Source organism: Gymnodraco acuticeps, unplaced genomic scaffold (assembly GCF_902827175.1).
Source record: "Gymnodraco acuticeps unplaced genomic scaffold, fGymAcu1.1, whole genome shotgun sequence".
Classification (NCBI taxonomy): domain Eukaryota; kingdom Metazoa; phylum Chordata; class Actinopteri; order Perciformes; family Bathydraconidae; genus Gymnodraco; species Gymnodraco acuticeps.
The window spans coordinates 3928899-3949549 of record NW_022990981.1 but is presented as its reverse complement, the minus strand read 5'-3'; the positions used below and the strand labels follow the sequence as shown (position 1 = coordinate 3949549).

Here is a 20651-nt window from a genome sequence, read left to right as displayed (position 1 = left end):
TTGATCCTCTTGCTCTGTATGAGCCCCTTAATTAGACCCTCCAGAAAAACGCGATTCTGCAATCGCAGAATTTACCGCATAATCAGCAAAATGGCGCTGATTTTTAAAAGGCCGCATATTTATCAAAAGGCTGCATAATCCCCGCATTTTTCCACACAAAGTTGAGGGGAAAAAAAGTTAACTCGTCTTGACGTGAAGTGATGATGATGATGACGACGCGACGTCATCAGCTCGCGCATCACAGAAGGTAAACAACACCGTAGCGTGAACGTGTGGAACTCACACAAGAGAGAAAACACCAAGATGAAAAAATCTAATCCATCTCATTTACCGACGAACATTTCTGCTAAAGACCGGGCAAAGCAGTACCCCGATGTCTTGCACGAAAGTGGGGGGAAACTATTCTGCACCCCGTGCAACTGTGTGTTGGAGCATAAGAGAAAATCCACGGTGACGACCCACTTTGATTCATTCAAACATTCGAACATGCTTTCCGCATCTTACTTCTTCCTTCTCTCTGTCTATACCTGTGTACTCTCATGTTCCGATTAACCCAGCTTCCCCAAATGTCTTTCTTTTTGGTGTCTATATACGCCGGGATCCGGAGTCATGGATGATCCTGCGCTCCTCTGTCCTGGATCGCGAGCCCTGGATCTTGAGTCGTGGCTGTGGTCCTGGATCATAGGTCCTGGATGGATATCCTCGTGGATTCATCTTCCTATTATACACACATGCATTTCCAAACATTTGGACTACCTATGTTGCAAATGTATTATCTTTTCAATTTACACACGGCATCTATTGCACGTCTGTCCGTCCTGGGAGAGGGATCCCTCCTCTGTTGCTCTCCCTGAGGTTTCTCCCATTTTTCCCTTTAAACTGTGGGTTTTCTCCGGAAGTTTTTCCTTGTACAATGTGAGGGTCTAAGGACAGAGGGTGTCGTATTGTCATACTGATATTTTGTACAAACTGTAAAGTCCACTGAGACAAATGTAACATTTGTGATATTGGGCTATAAACATTGATTGATTGGCTTTCTTGTCCGCAGCAGCAATCAATCAAACAACTCACGTTCACCGAGGCATCAACCTCCAAAACCTTTTCGAGGGCTACAAGAAACGGGTGAGAAGCCTACAAGATTGAAGCTGGTCAGATAACGAACGAGTAAATGAAAACAGAATGAGGCGGAGAAGTGTGTGTGCGTGTGCGTGTGTGCGTGTGTGTGTGATGAAAATAGCCCTATTGCGTTCACAATAAATAAACATTGAATGTGTTTAATTGAATAGTAAAGGGGTTTAACGTTAATGGCAGGTTGTGTGTGAGAGAGAATAAATAAGACAGCCCAATATTTAAACAAAAATATTTCGCATATTTCGCAACTCACTGCAATTTCACCACATAAAATCACATAAAACCCCGCATGTTTAATCGCATAATCTAGGATTTTAGCCCGCATAATCAAGGATTTTTGCCCGCGTTTTTCTGGAGGGTCTACTACTTAATGCTACTGATTTCCAACCTGAGTCTCTTCTCTGTGACTTGTTTTGTGGACTTGAGCGCATCGAACAGAGAGTGGTTATCAGTCACACAGAGTACAGGGGGTGCATTCAGTCCAGCATTTCCAGTAGTGAGCTCAGAAAATAGTGTGGCTAGAAAAATTGCATTGTCTACCCCATCTGACATGGCAAGAGTTTCCCCTGCAAGGGTACTGCGAACCACTCGTCTGATTTTCTTTGAATGCCAACAGAGGGGGGAAAACTTCCCTCTTTTTCCCATAAGTGTTATAAAAGTACCTCCCTGTGTACCTCACAAGATGAAGCATCACTGAAAACTATCAAGTTCAAAGCATCACTGTTTCCCAGATGTTGAAATCTGAGTGTCACCTTTTCAGACTTTAGCTTACGGATGATCTTATTAGCATCATGAACAGACTGTACTGTTGCCAAACAACATGAATCAAACATTACATCAGGTCTTGTCTGTTTAGCAACCCATAGCATCTGTCCTATTTTTTATCGTAACTGCTCTCTCTCAGTTTCGTTGAGGGGTTCATTTCTCTGTGTGGCCCGACTTGCTTGTATGGAAATAGGCTCCAGGTTCTCGATATAACTTTGTTGATGTACCTGAACTTCACCGTTAACAGTTACCAAATCCATTCCTACATAGGAGAACTTTTCATGCTCCTCACGCCCAACCTTGAATGCAGACTGCAGTTGGGGGATCACATTGGATGAAAAGTTTGATGAGCCTGCCCAAAGAAAATCATCTACATGACACGCAAGCACCCCAGTGACCTTACATTGCTCATCCAACCAGTAAAAGACTGCCGGATCCACCTGTGACACTCTACCACCAGTACTCAGCATGATTTCCTTCACTTTGTTGTACCAATATAGTGATGCATCTGCAAGACCATATACACATTTCTTTAGTTTCCATACAACATGTTGACATCCTGCCTCTAGAGGGGGGCGGATATAAATATCCCTGGATAGCTCCATACCCTGCAAGAATGCAGATTTGATGTCCATAGAATGGACTTCCCACTGGTTTTGACATATCACTGATAACATAAGTCTCAGGGTGCATTCACACCTAATAGTCCGTTTTCAGGTGCGCACCAGACGACAGTTCGTTACATTGTTTCATTTTTCAGAAGGACTATAAACTTTAAACACAAGTCATGTGCACGGAAATGCTGTTCAACCATTGGTCAGACATTAAGGGGGTAAACACGCAAATCCCGGCAATTTCTACCGGAGCTTCCACCATGGAGCATCGGCACTTTCGGCAGGTTATTCTCATGCTGCTGTTAATCTGAAGATCAACAGACACTAGCGGCCCGCGCATATGATTATATCATCAGACAACGTCCGTTAAAAAAACATTATAAACGCATATAATGAGAGACGTTCTGCAGTAAGGAGGGGCGTTTCACCGACGACAGGTGTTCTTACTTTTATGTAGCTGACGGAGAATGTTTACTTTACACGACACTGTTCAACACTTCATTCTGCTTCACTCTTTAACTAAACAACCGCGGATGTCTTGAAAGACTTTCGCTAAAGATTTTGAAGACATTCGCGTTCTTGTGACACGTAAATACTATGCTTCCTATGTTTTGGTGCGGACTGCGTTCACACTAGCAATGAACCGCTCCAGAGTTCGCAAGCAAGCGCTCCGAGACCACCTATTTTAGCGGACCAGAGTCCGGTTGTTTAGTTCACTTAAGAGGTCTCGGATTGTGTTCACACCGACCCAAATGAACCGCACCAAGTGGCTAAACGCACCAGGGTTCGATTCAATCGGACTATACAAGGCAGGTGTGAACGCACCCCACGTGAATCTGTGGCACATGTGGGGGAATCTTTCGGTAACTCTTGAATATTCAGCTCTTCAAAACCTCTGGCAACCAGTCGGGCTTTAGGCACTATACCCTTGAGAGTGTCCTTAAGACTACAAACCCATCTGGTGGAAATGCATTTCTGCCCTGCATCTTCAACTTCCTCAAATACATTATTATTGTGCCAGTTCTTTATTTCTTCCTGTTTAGCTGCATCAAATGAGATGTCTTTGGTTACAAGTACATCAGCTTCTCTGTCTTCTGTTTCAATGTTGAGATTATCAACCTGTGAGATATCAATTGATTCCTTTTGCCCATCACTACCATCATTCTCTAGATGTTGCATGTTATACCAGGTTTTATATTTCCCCGTAGCCTTGCCTGATCTCCCTAAGACTCTTGCTTTAAGTAGAGTATTGTCACCTCTGTTCATATATGTTACAGTCTGTCCTGTTTTTAAACTCACACCTGCAGAAGGGGCAGGATTATTATGGGCATTAGGCCTATGCGCCATTTCAGTTTGTGTTACGCTACTCAAAGTGTTTGGAGGATCGATCGCTTCACTTGTATTGGCTTCCCTGTCACCGAATTGTTGTTCATTCTCTGTATTTTGCTCACTGTCTAAACTACCAGTTGCATTGTTTATACCTTGCTCACTTCCTGCTTCTGTGTCAGCATCATTTTGTACCATTTGCTCTTCATTAACCTTTGTGTTCACCTTGGAAAGCCTAGAGTGATGCACTCTCACTAGGCAACCACCATGTCTCACAAAAACAACAGCCCCATCCTGACCAATAACTATCCCTGGTCCTTTCCACTCAGTGCATTCAGCTCGTTTGTAATACACCTTGTCCTCCATCTCATATTTCTCATCTGTGGGTCTGAGCTGCTTACGTAGTGCTCGTCTTATCCTTTCTGAGCACTCTGCTTCAGTAAATGCTTTTCTAGAGGCATGCAAGGCTGAAATGTGCTCTCCTACTCTCGCACTCATGGTGGTACCTTCTAGCGCAGGTGGTTTATCAACCAGTACAGAAGGAAGGTTGGGGTTCTGGCCAAACACCAGTTAATGAGGACTGTAACCGTGCACATTGAGCATACTGTTCTTAGCCATGAGAGCCCAGTCTAGGGCTGTTTGCCAGTCACATCCATTTTCCCGTCTGACCTTCTGGATGATGTCGGTGAGGGTCTGATTGTGTCTCTCCAGTAGCCCATTGCTCCAGGGGCTGTATCCTGCCATGGTTTTTGTCTCAATGTTAAAGTTCTCTGCCATGTCACGGAACTCTGCATTGTTGAATTCTCCTCCATTGTCACTGTAAAGTCTCCGTGGTGGGCCGTGGACGCTGATCCATGTATGAAGGAAAGAGTTCACCATCACAGAGGAGTTCTTTGTTTTCACAATGCTTCCAGCGCTGAAACGTGTAAATTGGTCAATGATGTGGAGATACCATAAACTTGGTTCCAACTCGTGCAGGTCCACTGCCACTTTTTCATTGTACTCTGAAGCCAGAGGCAAGCCCACAGCAGGCTTCGGCTTGGTCTTGCTGTATCTCTGGCATATGTCACATTCCTGTACTATTTGTTGTAAAATAGTGTCACAATCTTTGTCTTTATTTCCCAAACTGCGGAGGAGTCGCTGTAGTCTTTCTGCGGAGGCGTGACCAAACTGTTTGTGTAGTTTCAGGAGAGCTTTGTGTTTCTCATTTGAGGTCATATTTTCTGTGACTGTAAGGACCTCATCTTCATTCTGGCTGTTTTCTGTGACTGTAAGGACCACATCTTTAATTTCAATTTGATTCATTCCTGTGTCCTTGTCTCTGATATCTATACAGTAGTGTCCTGAACTGGTGAGTTCAAGAGGGATATTCTGTTTAAACATCACAGCTCTATCATTCTCCATGTCCAAGATGGTTCCTGCCCTTTTCAGTGAAGTCTTACTCAGAAGTAGTGGGATATCAGCTTTGACTACTTCAGTTTCCACTCGACATTTTGTCCGTCCTATTTTGGCAGGCAGTTTCAGTATTCTGGAGGAATGCACTATATTTCCATCTCCAAAACGGAATGGTCTGGAGCTTGGAGTTTCACTTTTCACAATCTGGTTCACTTGACTTTGACTGAGATCAGCGACGAAGCTGTCCAACCATTTTTCTCTGCACACTGTGCGGGTACATGCAGTGTCAATGATAGCCGTCCCTAAAGACTCAGTTAGAAATACCTCTGATTCAGACAGTGAGGCTTTAGTAAACAGTGTAATGTCACATTCCTCTACCTTTGTTGGATCTTCAGTTAGCTTTACTTGTTCGCTACTCTTGTGAGGACAGTCTTTAGCCCAATGGAACGTGCTCTGACATATAGCACATTTTGATCTCTTACCGAACCTATCCAGTGGGTTGGTACCCTGTGACGGTTGCCTTTGTTGTCCAACTTGTCCAAACTGCTGCGTTGTTGGACGTCTGAATCTTCCTTGTGAGCGTTGCGCTGTGAATAACGCTTCATCGTTAACGTGTATTCCGTTTGATGTGCCGCCTTGCACTCTCCCTCCAAAGATCCTCTTCAGCGCGGACTTCATTGCAGCAAACGTTAAATCTGTACACGCAGTCAGCGCCATTTGTCTATTTTTCTCGTCTAGACAAGCCGTGTCCAAAAGTTTAAAAGCTAGCACGGCGTCAGGAAGAGTCATGTCGTACTTTTTCATTCGGTTGTATCGCTGTTCAAAGTCAATCACATAGTCCGCCATGGACACGGAGCTCTCCTTTTTGATACAGTCAAAAAAAGAGTAAGCATCGTATGCGCGGTCTCTCTCTTCTTTGAGAAACATGCCATCTAGTTTTGCTAGCAGTGTGTCCATACCATTGTTGTTGTTCAAATCCAAAGCGGGTGTTTCCATGGCGATGTCCCTTGCCCTTCCTTCCAGCCCCAGGACAACGGCGAGGGCTTGTTTCTTCTTATCAAGTTCAGTAACCAGCTTCCAAATGGCGATTTAATTTTTCCAACACTCGTATGGTCGGGATTCGTCGAACTTCGGTGGAACTTTGCAGTTAGCAGTAGCCATCTTCTGCTAACCATCCTCTGCTACCAATGTTAGTCTACTACAAATAAACACGACGTTTATCTTCTGTTAACTTGGTTTATTCAATCAACGTGCATAACACCAATACAGAGCCATATACGAAGAGTGGACCTCATGCTCCAGGTCGACACAGAATAACTGCGCATGCGTTTCACAGTCTCAAGAGGGCAACCTAGACTACCGTAAGGCCAGTAGTATAGGCGCAAAGAGATTACATGTTAACAGTAGGACATCCTCCGCGGGTGGAACCATGGTGAGGTCCAGTTGGGAGTTGGGTCCGCGGCTACCGCCGTTGTTGAGCCCCAGCCTGACACAGCGCGGGGCTCAATCTCCACGGCGGTCGCCACCATGTCCCGATTGCCGGTCGGCGAATCCACGGACATGAAGGGGTCCCGTCCTGACAGGCTAGCTTGGCGCGCTAGCCGTCGGCGGAGGCTCTTGATGGTGAAGCGGGCACAATGTCCGCACGAACCGGGGGTATCGATAGCTTCCTGGGCGTGTTCCAGTCCAAGGCAGGACGAGCAGACCTAGTGTGAGTCCGTGCCCGAGATCCTAAACCCGCAGCCTCCGAGCCGAGCCTCCGATTCCTCTGGTGTGAGGGAGAGAAGGGTCCATCCTCGTTTGCCTGGGTGTCGGCGCGGAGGGACAAGCTAGTAACAGGTATGTTACCGAAAAAAAATCCAACCTTATCGTTATTCCGAAAGGAAAAAACGACGGGGTAGATTTTTTTTTTTCTTTAAAAAATATTAACTGGTGTGTCAATATTTTTCTTATCTCCGTCTCCTCTGGTGTGAGGGAGAGAAGAGTCCGTCCCCGTTCGCCGTGGTGTTGGCGCAGAGGGATAAACTAGCAACAGGTATGTTACTGTTTGAAGAAAAAATCAAACCTTACCGTTATTTCGAAAGAAAAAACGGCGGGGCAGATTACAATATTAACTGGTGTGTTAATATTTGTTCAATTCTTCTGCAAAGCAAAAAAGTAACCGGCAAGCGCCCGTCGACCGAATGTTAGCTTGGGTTCAGTCTGTGGACCGTTAAGCTAGCCCGGCTACTGATATTCGAGATGTGCTCTGAAGCGAGAAGAGGTGTTTGAATGACGCTGCGACGTAGCGCAAGCTACTTAAAGGGTGGGTGGATTCCCTGACGTTGACGTCAAGATCACCAGCCAATCAGGATTGGCGTAATGAGATTGATGCTTCTGTTTGCATACGCGTTGAGGCGCATCCCATAGTGAGACATCGAACGGAGTGTTATGAATGAGAACATATAGTTTAGTTAAGTTGTGTGTATTGTAGACATAAAATATATAATTTAGACATAATATATCATATAATATCATTAAAAAAGCAAAAATAATAAGAAAAAAGATATGTTGGCAGACAGACGTTAAACATGAGTTGAGCACTTTACCATTGATTTGTATAGTATTGTGAATGCTGTAACGTATTGAAATTGTGATAATGCTGATTGGCCTCTAGAGCAGTGGTTCCCAAACTTTTTGTGCCCAAGGCACACCAAAGGACAAGTAAAAATCTCAAGGCACACCTATTGTGCAAAATAGCCCTTATAACACGTGTTATCACTCATATCATGTAAAATATCTGTAAATGTGCATAATTATTTACTAATGCCAAATAAAATGTGACCAAGACAACTATATTACTCATGAAATATTTATTAACGAAATATTTCAGAAATGAATTTGAAACTTTATCAAATTAGGCTTCATCAAAGCAGCAACACACTCATTTAAACCAGACAGGTCACAAAATAAAAAATGAGGCAAAGGAAACTCAGCAGAAATTCAGCACAGACAACTGTCAATGCAAGGAAGCTGCATTGTCCATGGTCCTGAACTACAAATTATAAATGTAACATTTCAGCAATCAGCATTGAAACATGTGCTATTGTAAATATTTTGCCGACTTACAAATGAGTGAGATACATGTGCCTGTCGGGGCGCTCAGAATTTTTTAATCCTTGGTGGCACTGAGGAGTGGGCCACTCGCAAGTCCTGTTCAACAGAGAGCCGTGACTTCCTGTTGTTCTTCATGTAAACCAGAGTAGAGAACGCCAACTCCAGAGATGGGGTCGTTACTAAAAAAAATGAATAGGCCTATATTACATATTACTTTTTAAAAATATATATTACACTACTTTGTTACTATCTACATAAAGTAACTCGTTACTTTACTCGCCGAGCACGTACGAACTGCGCATGCGTGAGTGGCAATAACTTTCCTTACCAGCAGACGGCGGTAGTGTGTATTTGTCATTCAAAACAGGCAACAACCGGAAGACAGAGAAGAAGAACAGACTACGTGATATAAACAAACAACAAATAGCGTGTGCGGTAGCTTCACCTTAGCATGTGTTCTTTGCAGGTGCTTGTTGAGGTTTGACGTGGTGTTTCCAGCAGTGGATAACAGCTTCTGGCCTGGACACAGTTTGCACCTCACCGTCACATTCCTGTCTATTCTTCGGACGAACTCAAAATAATGGGCATACCTCCACCCCTCGAAAGTTATCGCTGACTCAGCCATGTTTATGCAGCACTGCACGTGGAGATGTGGACGTGCAAGTCGCGCAGCTTACGTACATATAAACCTACAAAGTACTGATATAGTAAATTAAATAATTATTTTTGTGTAGTTGTATATTGCAATAATAACGTATGGTTGTCACAAAATCCCACGGCACACCCGGACTTGCCTCACGGCCCACCAGTGTGCCGCGGCACACCGTTTGGGAACCACTGCTCTAGAGGACCCGAGCAGGCCCTTTAGACTTTGGATTGAATATTTATATGTTAGCAACGCTGATGCTTTGAAGGTGATGCTACAGTCAAGACGTACCAACAACCTCATGTTCTCGGACTCTGAGGTCTTCTTCAGCACATGTCCTTCCAGCTCCGCACACCTCTTCTTGTATTGAAGAACCTTGTTTGAAAAAACACAAGATGCACACTTGAGCCAAAGGAACTTTTCATGTAACAACTTAAGGATTCACATGGTCACCTTGATCTGAAGCTTCTGAACAAGTTCCACTTGTCTCAGCTGGGCCTCCTGGTATGCCTGCAGTTTCTGACTGTAAGCTCTCTCCTTGTTTTTTATGAGCACGGAATCTGCTGATACACTGTCCTGGTCTGAGTCCATTGCTGACCTCAGCATCAGCATCTGATCCAGCTGTGAGGAGCAGTGACAAATACGCTTTAACAACTTTGACAATGGGACAGGATATTGCACTTTACAATTCATAGTATACACTCTGCACTGCAAGTGTATTAGATACATTTGTGTAGTCTAATCCAGAGCCCTAGAGATACTAAGAGTTACGACACTCCCACAGACCTCCGTTGTAAAAAATGGCGGCGCCTACTTCCGGGGTATGGACATCGAAATAGTTCCAAATATTGTCATTTGGGCGTTGGACCTCATTCACTTACATTACGGCGCGTCGATTAATTCCAGAGGTAAGTTGCTGAAATATCGAACTCTTTTGAATTGTCAACTGTCTATATTGTATCAGAGGCCCTTTATGATGCTTATACTGGTCTTCATTTGTATATGCACAGCGTAATTATCTATATTTTATCTTGGTTGTTACAACCAATTTTGCTAGCATTGCCTGCTAGTTAGCTAGCGCGACTTCGTCAGCTTTGAAGGTAAGATTTCAGTAATGAATCGCTAGCAGCTTATATATCAATGATGCTGGGTAACTAACAAGCAGGATTTAGATTGATTATGTGTTTTTATTGTTATTTTGGTTTTTATCTGCTGAACCTGACCGTGTCAGCCATCCTTTGTCGGCTTTTTCTGTATGATATGACTTAACTGCTAGCACTAGTAGAAATGAGGTGGCGTTTGTGATAAATATTTTATTTAATATTTTATTTAATTTTGGGATATACTAACATTTCATTATGTGACATGTTGACTGTACATAGTTTTTTTTTGTACTGTTCCGTGTTAACTCATCTGTACTGTACAACTAGCCTAGCGCTACTTTTTAATGCTTGATGGCATGCTAGGATAGATTCCTTTGTATTGTAGTATACACACTAGTTTAATGATTGTTCTTCAAAGGTATTATTCAGTCTTAAAAAAATAATAGCCTACTGAATAGGCTACTCTACAGCAGTGAATGAAGGATGAGCCTAAAACATGGTCATGCATCCAAAATGTTTATTTTTAACAAAATAAACACTTAAAAAAAAATAATTAGCACTTTTTTTTTTATTCAGCCTCATATGTCAGCCTCATATGGCTGTTGCTGCTGCTGCTGGCGGAGGCTGCTGCTGCTGAAGGAGGGTGCTGCTGCTGGAGGAGGGCGCTGCTGCTGGAGGGTGCTGCTGCTGAAGGAGGGTGCTGCTGCTGGAGGAGGGTGCTGCTGCTGGAGGGTGCTGCTGCTGGAGGAGGCTGGTGCTGGCAACGGCTGCAGGTGATGACTGCTGAAAGAAGAGGAGGCTGGAGGCTGCTGACGGTGGACTGGGAATGGAGATGCCAAGTACATCGATGGCAACGAGTAAGGTGTTTGGCAGTGGCCTAGATGTTATGACCTTCGGTGCAGAGGTCTGTTGGGTCTTCTTTGCCTTCTTACTCTGACTCTTGCTGCCAAGATACCCTTTATGTTTATCCTTCCTCTCAGCCCTGATTCACTTTGATGCAATCCTTAAAGGAATGCTCCACTCATTAGATAATTAATCAAAACTTCAGTATTTAGTGAAACATTATGTTTAAACCATACCCTGAAGAAATCAGCGATATTCCCCGGTAAATAATGATTTTATAGCTCTTTTTTATCAAAACCTGTATATTCCGTCAGGCCGCTGCCATTTTGCCCATTTTCAGTAGTCACGTGATGGTCGTGACGTCATCCATGCGTTCACTTTGTAAACACACGAAAACATGGAGTATTTGAGTTCGGACTCGTCAGCCGAGGAAGAAGTTTTGAGCAATATGAAGAGATTGGATGGGGGAATTCAGCCATACAGGTTCGAGCCTACTTAGTACTACTTAGTAGATACAATGATTTTGATTACTAGATATGTATGCATGTAGTACCACCTGTAATGGCAATTTCCTTTTCCTATGTCCTATATATTTTTGCCGTTACTTTCACAGAAGGGTTGAAAAGTGATCCAGATGCAGACACAAACAGATGATTTTCCAGTCCTTAGTTGTGGTTTATGATGATGTTTATTTGTCTTTACATACCAGGGTTAATTTAGCGTTCTAGTGATTCTATGAGCATCTGCCGGGCTGGTGGAATCGGTATGCTCTTCTCCTACTGTGTCCCCCCCTCCTGTCACCTATGACCTCCTTATATACACCCGGTGCAGCTAAACCCCGCCACCCAGTGTTCATAAATAATATTGCACTATACATATAACTTAAATAAACTGACACACCAACATCACCCACAAAATGGCTCCTACACACCGGCCCCTAATTGGCTTTAGTATGGGAAAAAAGACAATTACCAATAAATAATAAAGGAGCTATACAAAAGGTGTGTATGTGTGTGCATGTAATTCTTAAAGAATTTGTAGTTTATTTTCTTCTCTTCTTCTCCCTTATTTTAAGGGTCATCGGTCTTTGCTGTTCTTTATGTCTCAGCTTCCTGGAGCAGACATATCTTTGTTATTGGTCTCACTAAGATGTTGCTCTTGGTTTGAAGTCGAACTGTGCGCACAATACCTTGTGCGTCTGGTTTTGTCTCCAGTATTCTGCCCATTAACCAGGAGCCACGTGGAGCAGTGGAATCAGCCACTACAACAATGTCACCTGGAGCAAAGCTTCTTTTTTCCTTTAACCACCGTTGTCTATTTTGGATTAGAGGCAGGTATTCCTGTGTCCACCTTTTCCAAAAGAGATCTGCCATATATTGCACTTGTCTCCATCTGCGTTTGATGTACAAGTCTTCCTTTACAAAGAGTCCAGGTGGTAGTTTTGGCTTGGTTTTCATCAGAAGAAGATGGTTAGGCGTGAGGGCCTCTAGGTCCATCGGATCGTCAGAAGATTTTGTAATTGGTCGATCATTCAGAATCGCTTCGACTTCACAAAGAAAGGTTTGCAATCCTTCGTCGTCCAGAACTTGTTGCTTTAGAACAGAACACAGCACATTTCGAACCATACGGATCAATCGTTCCCAAACACCGCCGTGATGGCTTCCTGCTGGGGGGTTAAAATACCACCTTATCCCTCGCTGAAGCATAGCACTCTGAATTCTGTCTTGATTCAAACCATTGAGTGATTCCTTTAGCTCTCTATTTGCGCCGACAAAATTTGTGCCATTGTCTGACCTTAAAGAGGAAACTTGACCTCGTCGACAAATAAATTGTCGTAGTGCATGGATACAGGAGTCTGTGTCAAGTGCGTATGCAACTTCAAGATGTACTGCTCTGCTTGCCATGCAAGTGAAGATTACGCCATATCTTTTGACAAGACTTCGTCCTCTCTTGATCTCAATAGGACCGAAGTAGTCTACTCCTGTATTTGTGAAGGGAGGTGTATCTGGTAGAATCCTTTCCAAGGGCAAGTCTGCCATTTTCTGTTCTCCAAGTTTTCCACGATGCCGTTTACACACAGTACAGTTTGATATAATCTTTCTTGCCGCAGAGTTAGCTTTGATTATCCAGTACTTTTTACGGAGTCGAGACAGCATCTGATTCCTTCCTCCATGTCCAAGGTCTTCATGAATATCTCGTAACAATAGTGTGGATATGTGAAGATCCTTTGAGAGAATGATCGGATGTTTGGGCTCTTGAGGCATTGCTAGTCGTTTCAAGCGACCACCCAGTCTCAGGAGTCCATGATCCAATATTGGATCTAGTTTGTACAAGCAACTGCTTCCTTTCACATTACGTTTACCAGCTTCTAGTAAAGATAGTTCTTCTTTGAACCGTTGCCTTTGACTAAAAGAAATGACTGCATTTTCTGCTTGAACAAGATCTTCAGGACATATACATTGTCTGCGGAGTGTTCCTTTAAAGGCCTGTATCTTCCTTTCGACCTTTAATCTTCTAGGATCCTTTTCAGAGCCATTCACAGTAGTCTGAATCTCCTTTCTCCTTTGAATCAGCTTCAAGAGTGTCGTTTTTACTTTAAGAAGCCAGGATACAGCAGTCTTCAGTTTTCTCCATGATGAGAAGTGGTTTATCAGAGAGTTTGTGGGGCTCAATGAATCTTTGACAATGACGTTCATTGTGATGTCCTGCTTGATTTCTGGATCATTGCCAGGGATATCTGAATCCACAGGAGAGTTTGTCCATTCTCTGTCTGGCTTGGAGAGAAACTCAGGTCCCTTGATCCATCTCCTACAGTTTAAGAATTGGTCTGCCTTTAGTCCTCTAGAGGCTTCATCTGCAGGATTTTCCTTTGTTCCAATATACCTCCATTGTGATACATCCGTGGCATCCCTTATAAGAGATCCTGTTTGCTACAAATGTTTGAAAGCGTTTGTTTTCGTTTTTTATGTATTTTAGCACGGTAGTGCTATCAGTCCAGAAGACGGATTGGTCCAGTTGCAGCTGTAATTCGTTCTTCAGCATTGTGTCGATTTTGACAGCCAGGACTGCTGCTGTAAGTTCCATTCTGGGAATTGTAACTTGTTTCAATGGTGACACTCTGGATTTTCCTGTTATGAATGAAACATGCACTTCTTTGTTATCATTCTCCAGTCTTAGATATGAAACAGTGCCGTAGCCGCTTTCACTAGCATCAGAAAAGTGGTGCAGTTGTGCATGTCTGACATGACGAAAGCTTGTTGGCTTCATGCACCGGTCCACTTGAAACTCTGCCATCTTATTGATGTCTGCTAGCCATCCTGACCATTGGTGAACTAAAGCTTGTGGTATGTTTTCATCCCATCCAAGTTTCTTCCTACAAAGCTCCTGCATGATCAGTTTGGCTGGTAGGGTGAATGGTGCCAGAAATCCCAAGGGGTCGTATATAGAGCCGACAACAGACAAGATGCCACGTCTTGTATATGGTCGTTCTTGTGCAGCAATTTTGAACTTGAACACATCCGTTTCAACACACCAGTGCAATCCCAGTGCTCTTTCCATTGGTAGCTTGTCCCTATCCAAGTCCAAGTCCTTGGTCTCTTTGGTTCTGCTTTGTTGTGGAATGGATGCTAATACTGCACGGCTGTTGCTGATCCACTTTGACAGCATAAATCCTCCCTTTCGACAGAGAGCAATCAGGTCTCCTACCATTTTTACTGCTTCTGACTCAGAGGGCATGGATTTTAGGCAATCGTCCACGTAGAAGTTATTTGTAACTGTGTCTACCACATCTGCTGTAAAGTTATCTTTGTTGTCCTCAGCAGTCTTTCTCAATGTGAAGTTTGCACAACTGGGTGATGATACTGCTCCAAAAAGATGTACCTTCATCCTGTATTCAGCAAGATCCCGTTGCACATCACCGTTGGGCCACCACAGGAATCGCAGATAGTCAATATGCCCCTTTGACACCTTAACCTGATGAAACATTGCTTTGATGTCAGCCATTAAGGCAACTGGTTCTTGTCTAAATCTGATAAGGACTCCAATGAGTGAGTTTGTTAGATGTGGACCCTGAAGCAGTTGGCAGTTAAGTGATGTTCCTTTGAAGACAGCACCACAGTCAAAGACCACCCTTAATGTTCCTTTCTTCGAGTGATATACCCCATGGTGAGGTATATACCAACGCTTGTTATCACTTGGCTTTAGCTGGTTTACTGGTACCATTTCAGCATAATCGTTGTTGATCATTTCCGTCAGAAAGGAAGTGTATTCATCGTGAAATTTCTCATTTTTTCCAAACTTGCGTTTCAGGCCTTGGATACGCTGCATCGGTTATTTGGCATGCTAGGATTTTCTTTTCTAAATGGTAAGTCTAGGCAGTAGTGTCCATCTGTGGTTTTTGCAGAGTGATTCATAATGTTCAGGAATTGTTTGTCTTCTCTGGACATTTCCTCTGTTTCCTTACTTGTATTTTCATTGAAGTCATGATTGTATTGTTTGACCAATAGCTCCTCTAGGTGTACAATGGATATCCGATTGACAGTAGCAACAGGGTGGCCATTAGCATCTCTGCTGTCGTTGCTTCCTTTTAGGGGACCATAGAAGACCCACCCCAGTAGGGTCTTTACAGCGTACGGTCCTTCTCCTTGGCTATTGATCAGCTCCCAAGGTTCCAATACCTTAGGAGAATTTGTCCCAATGAGTAGGTCAATGCCAGAAGCAATTTCATTAATTTTGATGTCCTTTAAGTAAGGCCATTTTTCCAGATCTTCTTGTAGAGGAATATTGTGCTTGGAAACAGGCATGGTTTTATGTGTAAACACATCGGATAGTTGAAGGAAATTGTTTTCGTCCAGACTCGATATTTCCAAACCTGAGATATGATGACTAGACACAATCTTTCTCTGATTCATTGTCTTTAGGAGAATGTTAGTCCTTTGTCCTGTAAGGTTTAGCCTCCTCATTAAACTTTCTGTGCAAAAGGTGCATGAACTTCCATGGTCCAGAAATGCATAAGTTTGTAACACTTTGTCCCCTTTGTGGCTCTTTACTTGTACTGGTACAATGGAGAAGATGGAGTTTTCATCACCGGCCCAAATGTGACCACATGTATGAGGTGAGATGACACTATTACTTTCCATTGGCTTCCCATTCTGTTTTGTGTGTTCTGCTTCCTCTCTTTTGCCTTTTTGTTCAATGTGGAGTATTTCAGGATGACTTTGATTGCACACATAACATGTCAAACGACTGTGGCAGTGTTTGCTCATGTGACCTATTTTTAGGCATCCAAAACACACCCCTTTTCCTTTCAAGAAGTCCATTCTTTCTCTGTGTGTTTTCTTCAGGATGTGTGGACACTGCTCCAATGAGTGACCACTTCTTCTGCAGAACAAACACACATGTAGGGAGTTGTGGCTTGATGGAGGTATTTTCATTCCATTCGTTGTTACATGTTCTAGCACTGGTGTTCTTGGGCAGGTAATAATTGTTGCAAAACTACTTCCCCTTAGGCTTGGTTTTCCCTTTGAAAAGGTAGAGATAACAGTTTTGATAGCTGCAGTTGGTTTATCATCCTGGATGCTTCCAAACAGAGGATCTGACAGTATCTTCACTTGCCTCTCTATGAAGCTAACAAGGTCAGGAAATGTAACTCGATGCCCACGCTCTTCCTGTAGCTGACATGCTCTATTCCTCCACTTGTCTCTGAATTTGTAGGGTAGTTTCTGAAGTATGTGTTTCATGTTTGAAACAACATTCATTTCATCCATATAGGTGAGATGTTCCATTGCAACAACCTCTTAGGAACAAAGAGAAGGCTTGCAGTGCTTTCACATCTTCGGCTTTGATCATTGTCCAGGTAAATGCTTTGTTCATGTATGCAGTGGCGATCTTATGTTCATTACCAAAGTGCTCTTTAAGCAGCTGTTTTTCCCTTTGATAACCTTGAGCTGGAGGCAGATGTTGGCAGCTGCGCACTAGGTCCTGTGGTTGTCCTCTAGTGTATTGCTCTAGGTAATGCAGGCAGTCACTTTCATCATTAGTTTTCCGCTCTACTCCTCTTTCAAATGCACGGATGAAAGCTTCAAACTGCAATGGGTCACCGTCATAAACAGGAATGTCTCTTAGAGGTAAAGTAGAAGTGAGATGTTGTTGAGCCAGCATAGCAGTGTTGTCATTTTGCCTCTGGATTAGGTTATAGATGTCACCTTGATTACCATTGTTGATTACAGGTGGTGTGATGTCAACATGTCCCTGCACATGTGTCTGTATACTTTGTCTGGGAATAGAGGTTTGGGCTTGATGAGGCAAGAATTCAGTGGCCTGTACGTTAAATCTTGTTGTAGGGTTTCTGTAGTAAGAGCTCATCCCATCTGATGCTCTAGAGGTGTGTCTTGATCCCATGCTGAGCACGTTTAGCCTGACATTGGCTTCTGCCAGCTTAGTTTGTATATCCAGTTGTTCCTTTTTCCGTTTCACCTGTTCTTCCTGTTGTTCCAACTGTTGTTTCAACTGTTGTTTCTGTTGTTCCAACTGTTGTTTCTGTTGTTCCAACTGTTGTTCCTGTTGTTGTTTCTGTTGTTCCAACTGTTGTTTCTGGTGTTTTAATTGTTCCCCTTCTACATCAAGCTCATGTTGTTTGTTCAGTGCTGCCGCCCTTTCGATTAAAGCCGCCCTTTCTGCCTGGGCTTTAATTCGAGCAGAAGAGGTAGATGATGCGTGTGATGAACCAGGTTTGTATTTTGACTGAGGGTGTGATGCCTTTGAAATGCTGTCATCAGGTCCGATGTCATCTGAGCTGACACTTTGTTCTATGGCAGTTCCCACAATAGAGTGTCTAATTGCCTGTCCACTCTCAGATAACCACACATTTGCATCTTGTATAAATCCATCAAATATATGCATCTTTTCTTGCAGCCACTGCCTTTGCTTTCCCATTTCTTCTTCAGGCAGTTGAAGGTCAGTTAATGATTTGTGATTTTCTTTTAGTTCATCACACAACTTCTTAAATTCAACCAGTTTCAACTGTATTTCCTTTGCATTGTCTTCTGAGCTCATAAGCTCTTTCAGTACTTCCATTAACTTCTTTACTTGTTTGTAACTGAAGTTTCTTGCTTTTTGGCAGTTTGCAATAAACAATTCCAATCCTTTGGCAGTGTGAGTGATAATCCTTTTTTCTCTCACAGATTGCAGTCCAACAGCGCCATCTTGTGACGTGACGTCAGATGTCACAGACATGATTAATGTTCACTGTCCCTTTAAGTTTCGTTCTCAGGAATTGTCCGTTAGCTGACAGCGCGCTCTTTCAAACAGCTGACAATGTTGCAGCACCACATCCATTTACTAAGCCATTGTCCAATACAGCTTAATATCTCCAAAACAATCTACTTATCATGCTGCACGGTGCACATACCCGGCCGCTTTCCCAGTCCTCTCTCAGCCTCTTCGGTCCTCGCAGGTGGGAACAATCTCCAGCTGATTGTGGCGTGTGCAGCTGATCCGTGATGAGAAGTCGATGGTGCAATAATCCAATTATTTGTTTTCCCCGAAAACGATCCTTAATCCAATTTGAAGTGAATCCAATTGTCCAGTTTCACTCAAAAGTACGATTCCACTTAATGTAATGGCAATTTCCTTTTCCTATGTCCTATATATTTTTGCCGTTACTTTCACAGAAGGGTTGAAAAGTGATCCAGACGCAGACACAAACAGATGATTTTCCGGTCCTTAGTTGTGGTTTATGATGATGTTTATTCGTCTTTACATACCAGGGTTAATTTAGCGTTCTAGTGATTCTATGAGCATCTGCCGGGCTGGTGGAATCGGTATGCTCTTCTCCTACTGTGTCCCCCCCTCCTGTCACCTATGACCTCCTTATATACACCCGGTGCAGCTAAACCCCGCCACCCAGTGTTCATAAATAATATTGCACTATACATATAACTTAAATAAACTGACACACCAACATCACCCACAAAATGGCTCCTACACCACCCTTGCTAGCGATTCCCTCTCTAGTTTAGCATACTCAGCCTCGTTGTCCCTGGCCCTAGAACCACGATTTTATGGGGCCGGAAAAACTGGGGGAAAATACCCACTAGCTGGTACTACGCTATATGGAAAGGCCACCAAAAACTGGCCTGGCCTGGACGATAAAGGACGTTTAAACGGGGCTTCCCGCTGCAATGGAAATGCGTTATAACATACCTTATTCTTACTCCGAGCACTACTTCTGGTCCTCCGTCGCTTCACACTTGCAGAGGGCGATTTCTCAACTGGCCGAACTGGTGTCCTGGTCGGTGATGACACCAGAAAGACCGATGGTACTGCATCTCCATTAAGTAATGGTTGTTCAATAAATCCCATGTTATGTTTTATCATACTCTCAGAGTAGTCGTCCGGAAACTTGAAATGTTCGCTGCATACATGCGCCTGTGGATCTTTCGGTTCGGGCCGGCCACATTTCGCTAGCCACTGCCTCCGAACGTACTTCCTACGCTTACCTTTTGGCAACAGATGGAACCGAGCATTCCGTGGATTGTTCTTATCAGAATTGTGGCAATGTTTCGCGATACAATGAGGCATATTTGAAGAGAGTAACTACAGTAAATAACATGAACATCAACGTGTCCTCGAAACCAAACGCATGGTTTACGTCACGTCCGGTAAAATGGCGCCGCCCACAGTGTTGATGTTATTTCGGTAATTAATCCGTTTAAAATCACTGATAATGTCATCGGATTAAAAAAAAAAAAGAAAGACTGGCAGAGACTGGTCTGTTTTATCGGATGATAATTATTTAAAAATGAGTGTCATGAGCATACCATTCCTTTAACCTCAGCCTGATGTATGTTGAGAGGATTTTTTCTTCAGGTCATGGCATGAGGGAAGGTTGCTGTCCAGCAACATGGCTTCTTGTTCCAGCTGTGACACTGCATTTGAGGACTCCAAGAGGGAATCGCTCGTCCTCACACGGAACAGCTGCTCCATGTTCTGAACAAGGGTGAAAACCTCATCAGATGGACGGTAATCTGGCTCTAATTTGGTCTGTGTTGAAGATTTTTTTTAAACTTTAGATTAATCAAATTGTGTTGTTTTTTTTAATGCCGAATTAATCCTTTTCCGGTTTACCAGAGCCCTCTCTGCTCTCTTTCTTAGTAATCTCTCCCTTCTCAGTTGCCTCATTAGATCCTCCACGTGAGCCCAGTCACAACTGGCCCTTGGCAGTCTGGTCCCTGGAGCACCTGACCCTGGCAAACTGGCCTCTTCATAGCTGACCCCTGACTGACTGGCTCCTGGCACACTGATCTCTGGTAAGGTGGCCTCTTGATTGTCGGCCCCTGACATACTGGCCCCTGGCAGTCTGCTGACATCTGTCTCACTCTCTCTGTCTGTTATGTCCCTTTCATTCCCTTGGAACTCCACCTCAATAGCTCCCTGAATCTCTGTAACAATAACAAGGCAATCTTGCAGTTATATGTGTATGCTGCCTTTACATGTGCACCTATTGTCATTTAAGGGTACACTACACTCCTATAGTGACATTCATCTAAGTACGTCTATTGGCAATGTTAAAGTATGAAGAAATCTGTAGATGATCTACATGTGGTATATGAGTCTTCAGAGAATCCCTGAACCCTGGTAGTTTTGAAGCTGTATAATCTGAAAGTTGCATTAGGAGTGTAGTCTATCCTTGAATGATATAACATGGGAAACATTGTTAGCTTCATATATCAT

The 20651-nt window shown here is 43.4% G+C and overlaps 1 protein-coding gene across 5 annotated transcripts in view; it reads right to left on the bottom strand.

Moving 5' to 3' along the window:
- Window positions 1-20651, bottom strand: part of crocc2 (ciliary rootlet coiled-coil, rootletin family member 2) — a 71933-nt gene that overhangs the window by 37318 nt on the left and 13964 nt on the right. For all 5 annotated transcript variants that reach the window (XM_034235625.1, XM_034235628.1, XM_034235624.1 and 2 more), the window contains exons 4-5: window positions 9427-9594; window positions 9265-9348 (exon numbers count right to left, since the gene is read on the bottom strand). In XM_034235625.1, the coding sequence (XP_034091516.1) occupies window positions 9265-9348; window positions 9427-9594 (252 nt within the window). The remainder of the gene's footprint in view (window positions 1-9264; window positions 9349-9426; window positions 9595-20651) is intronic.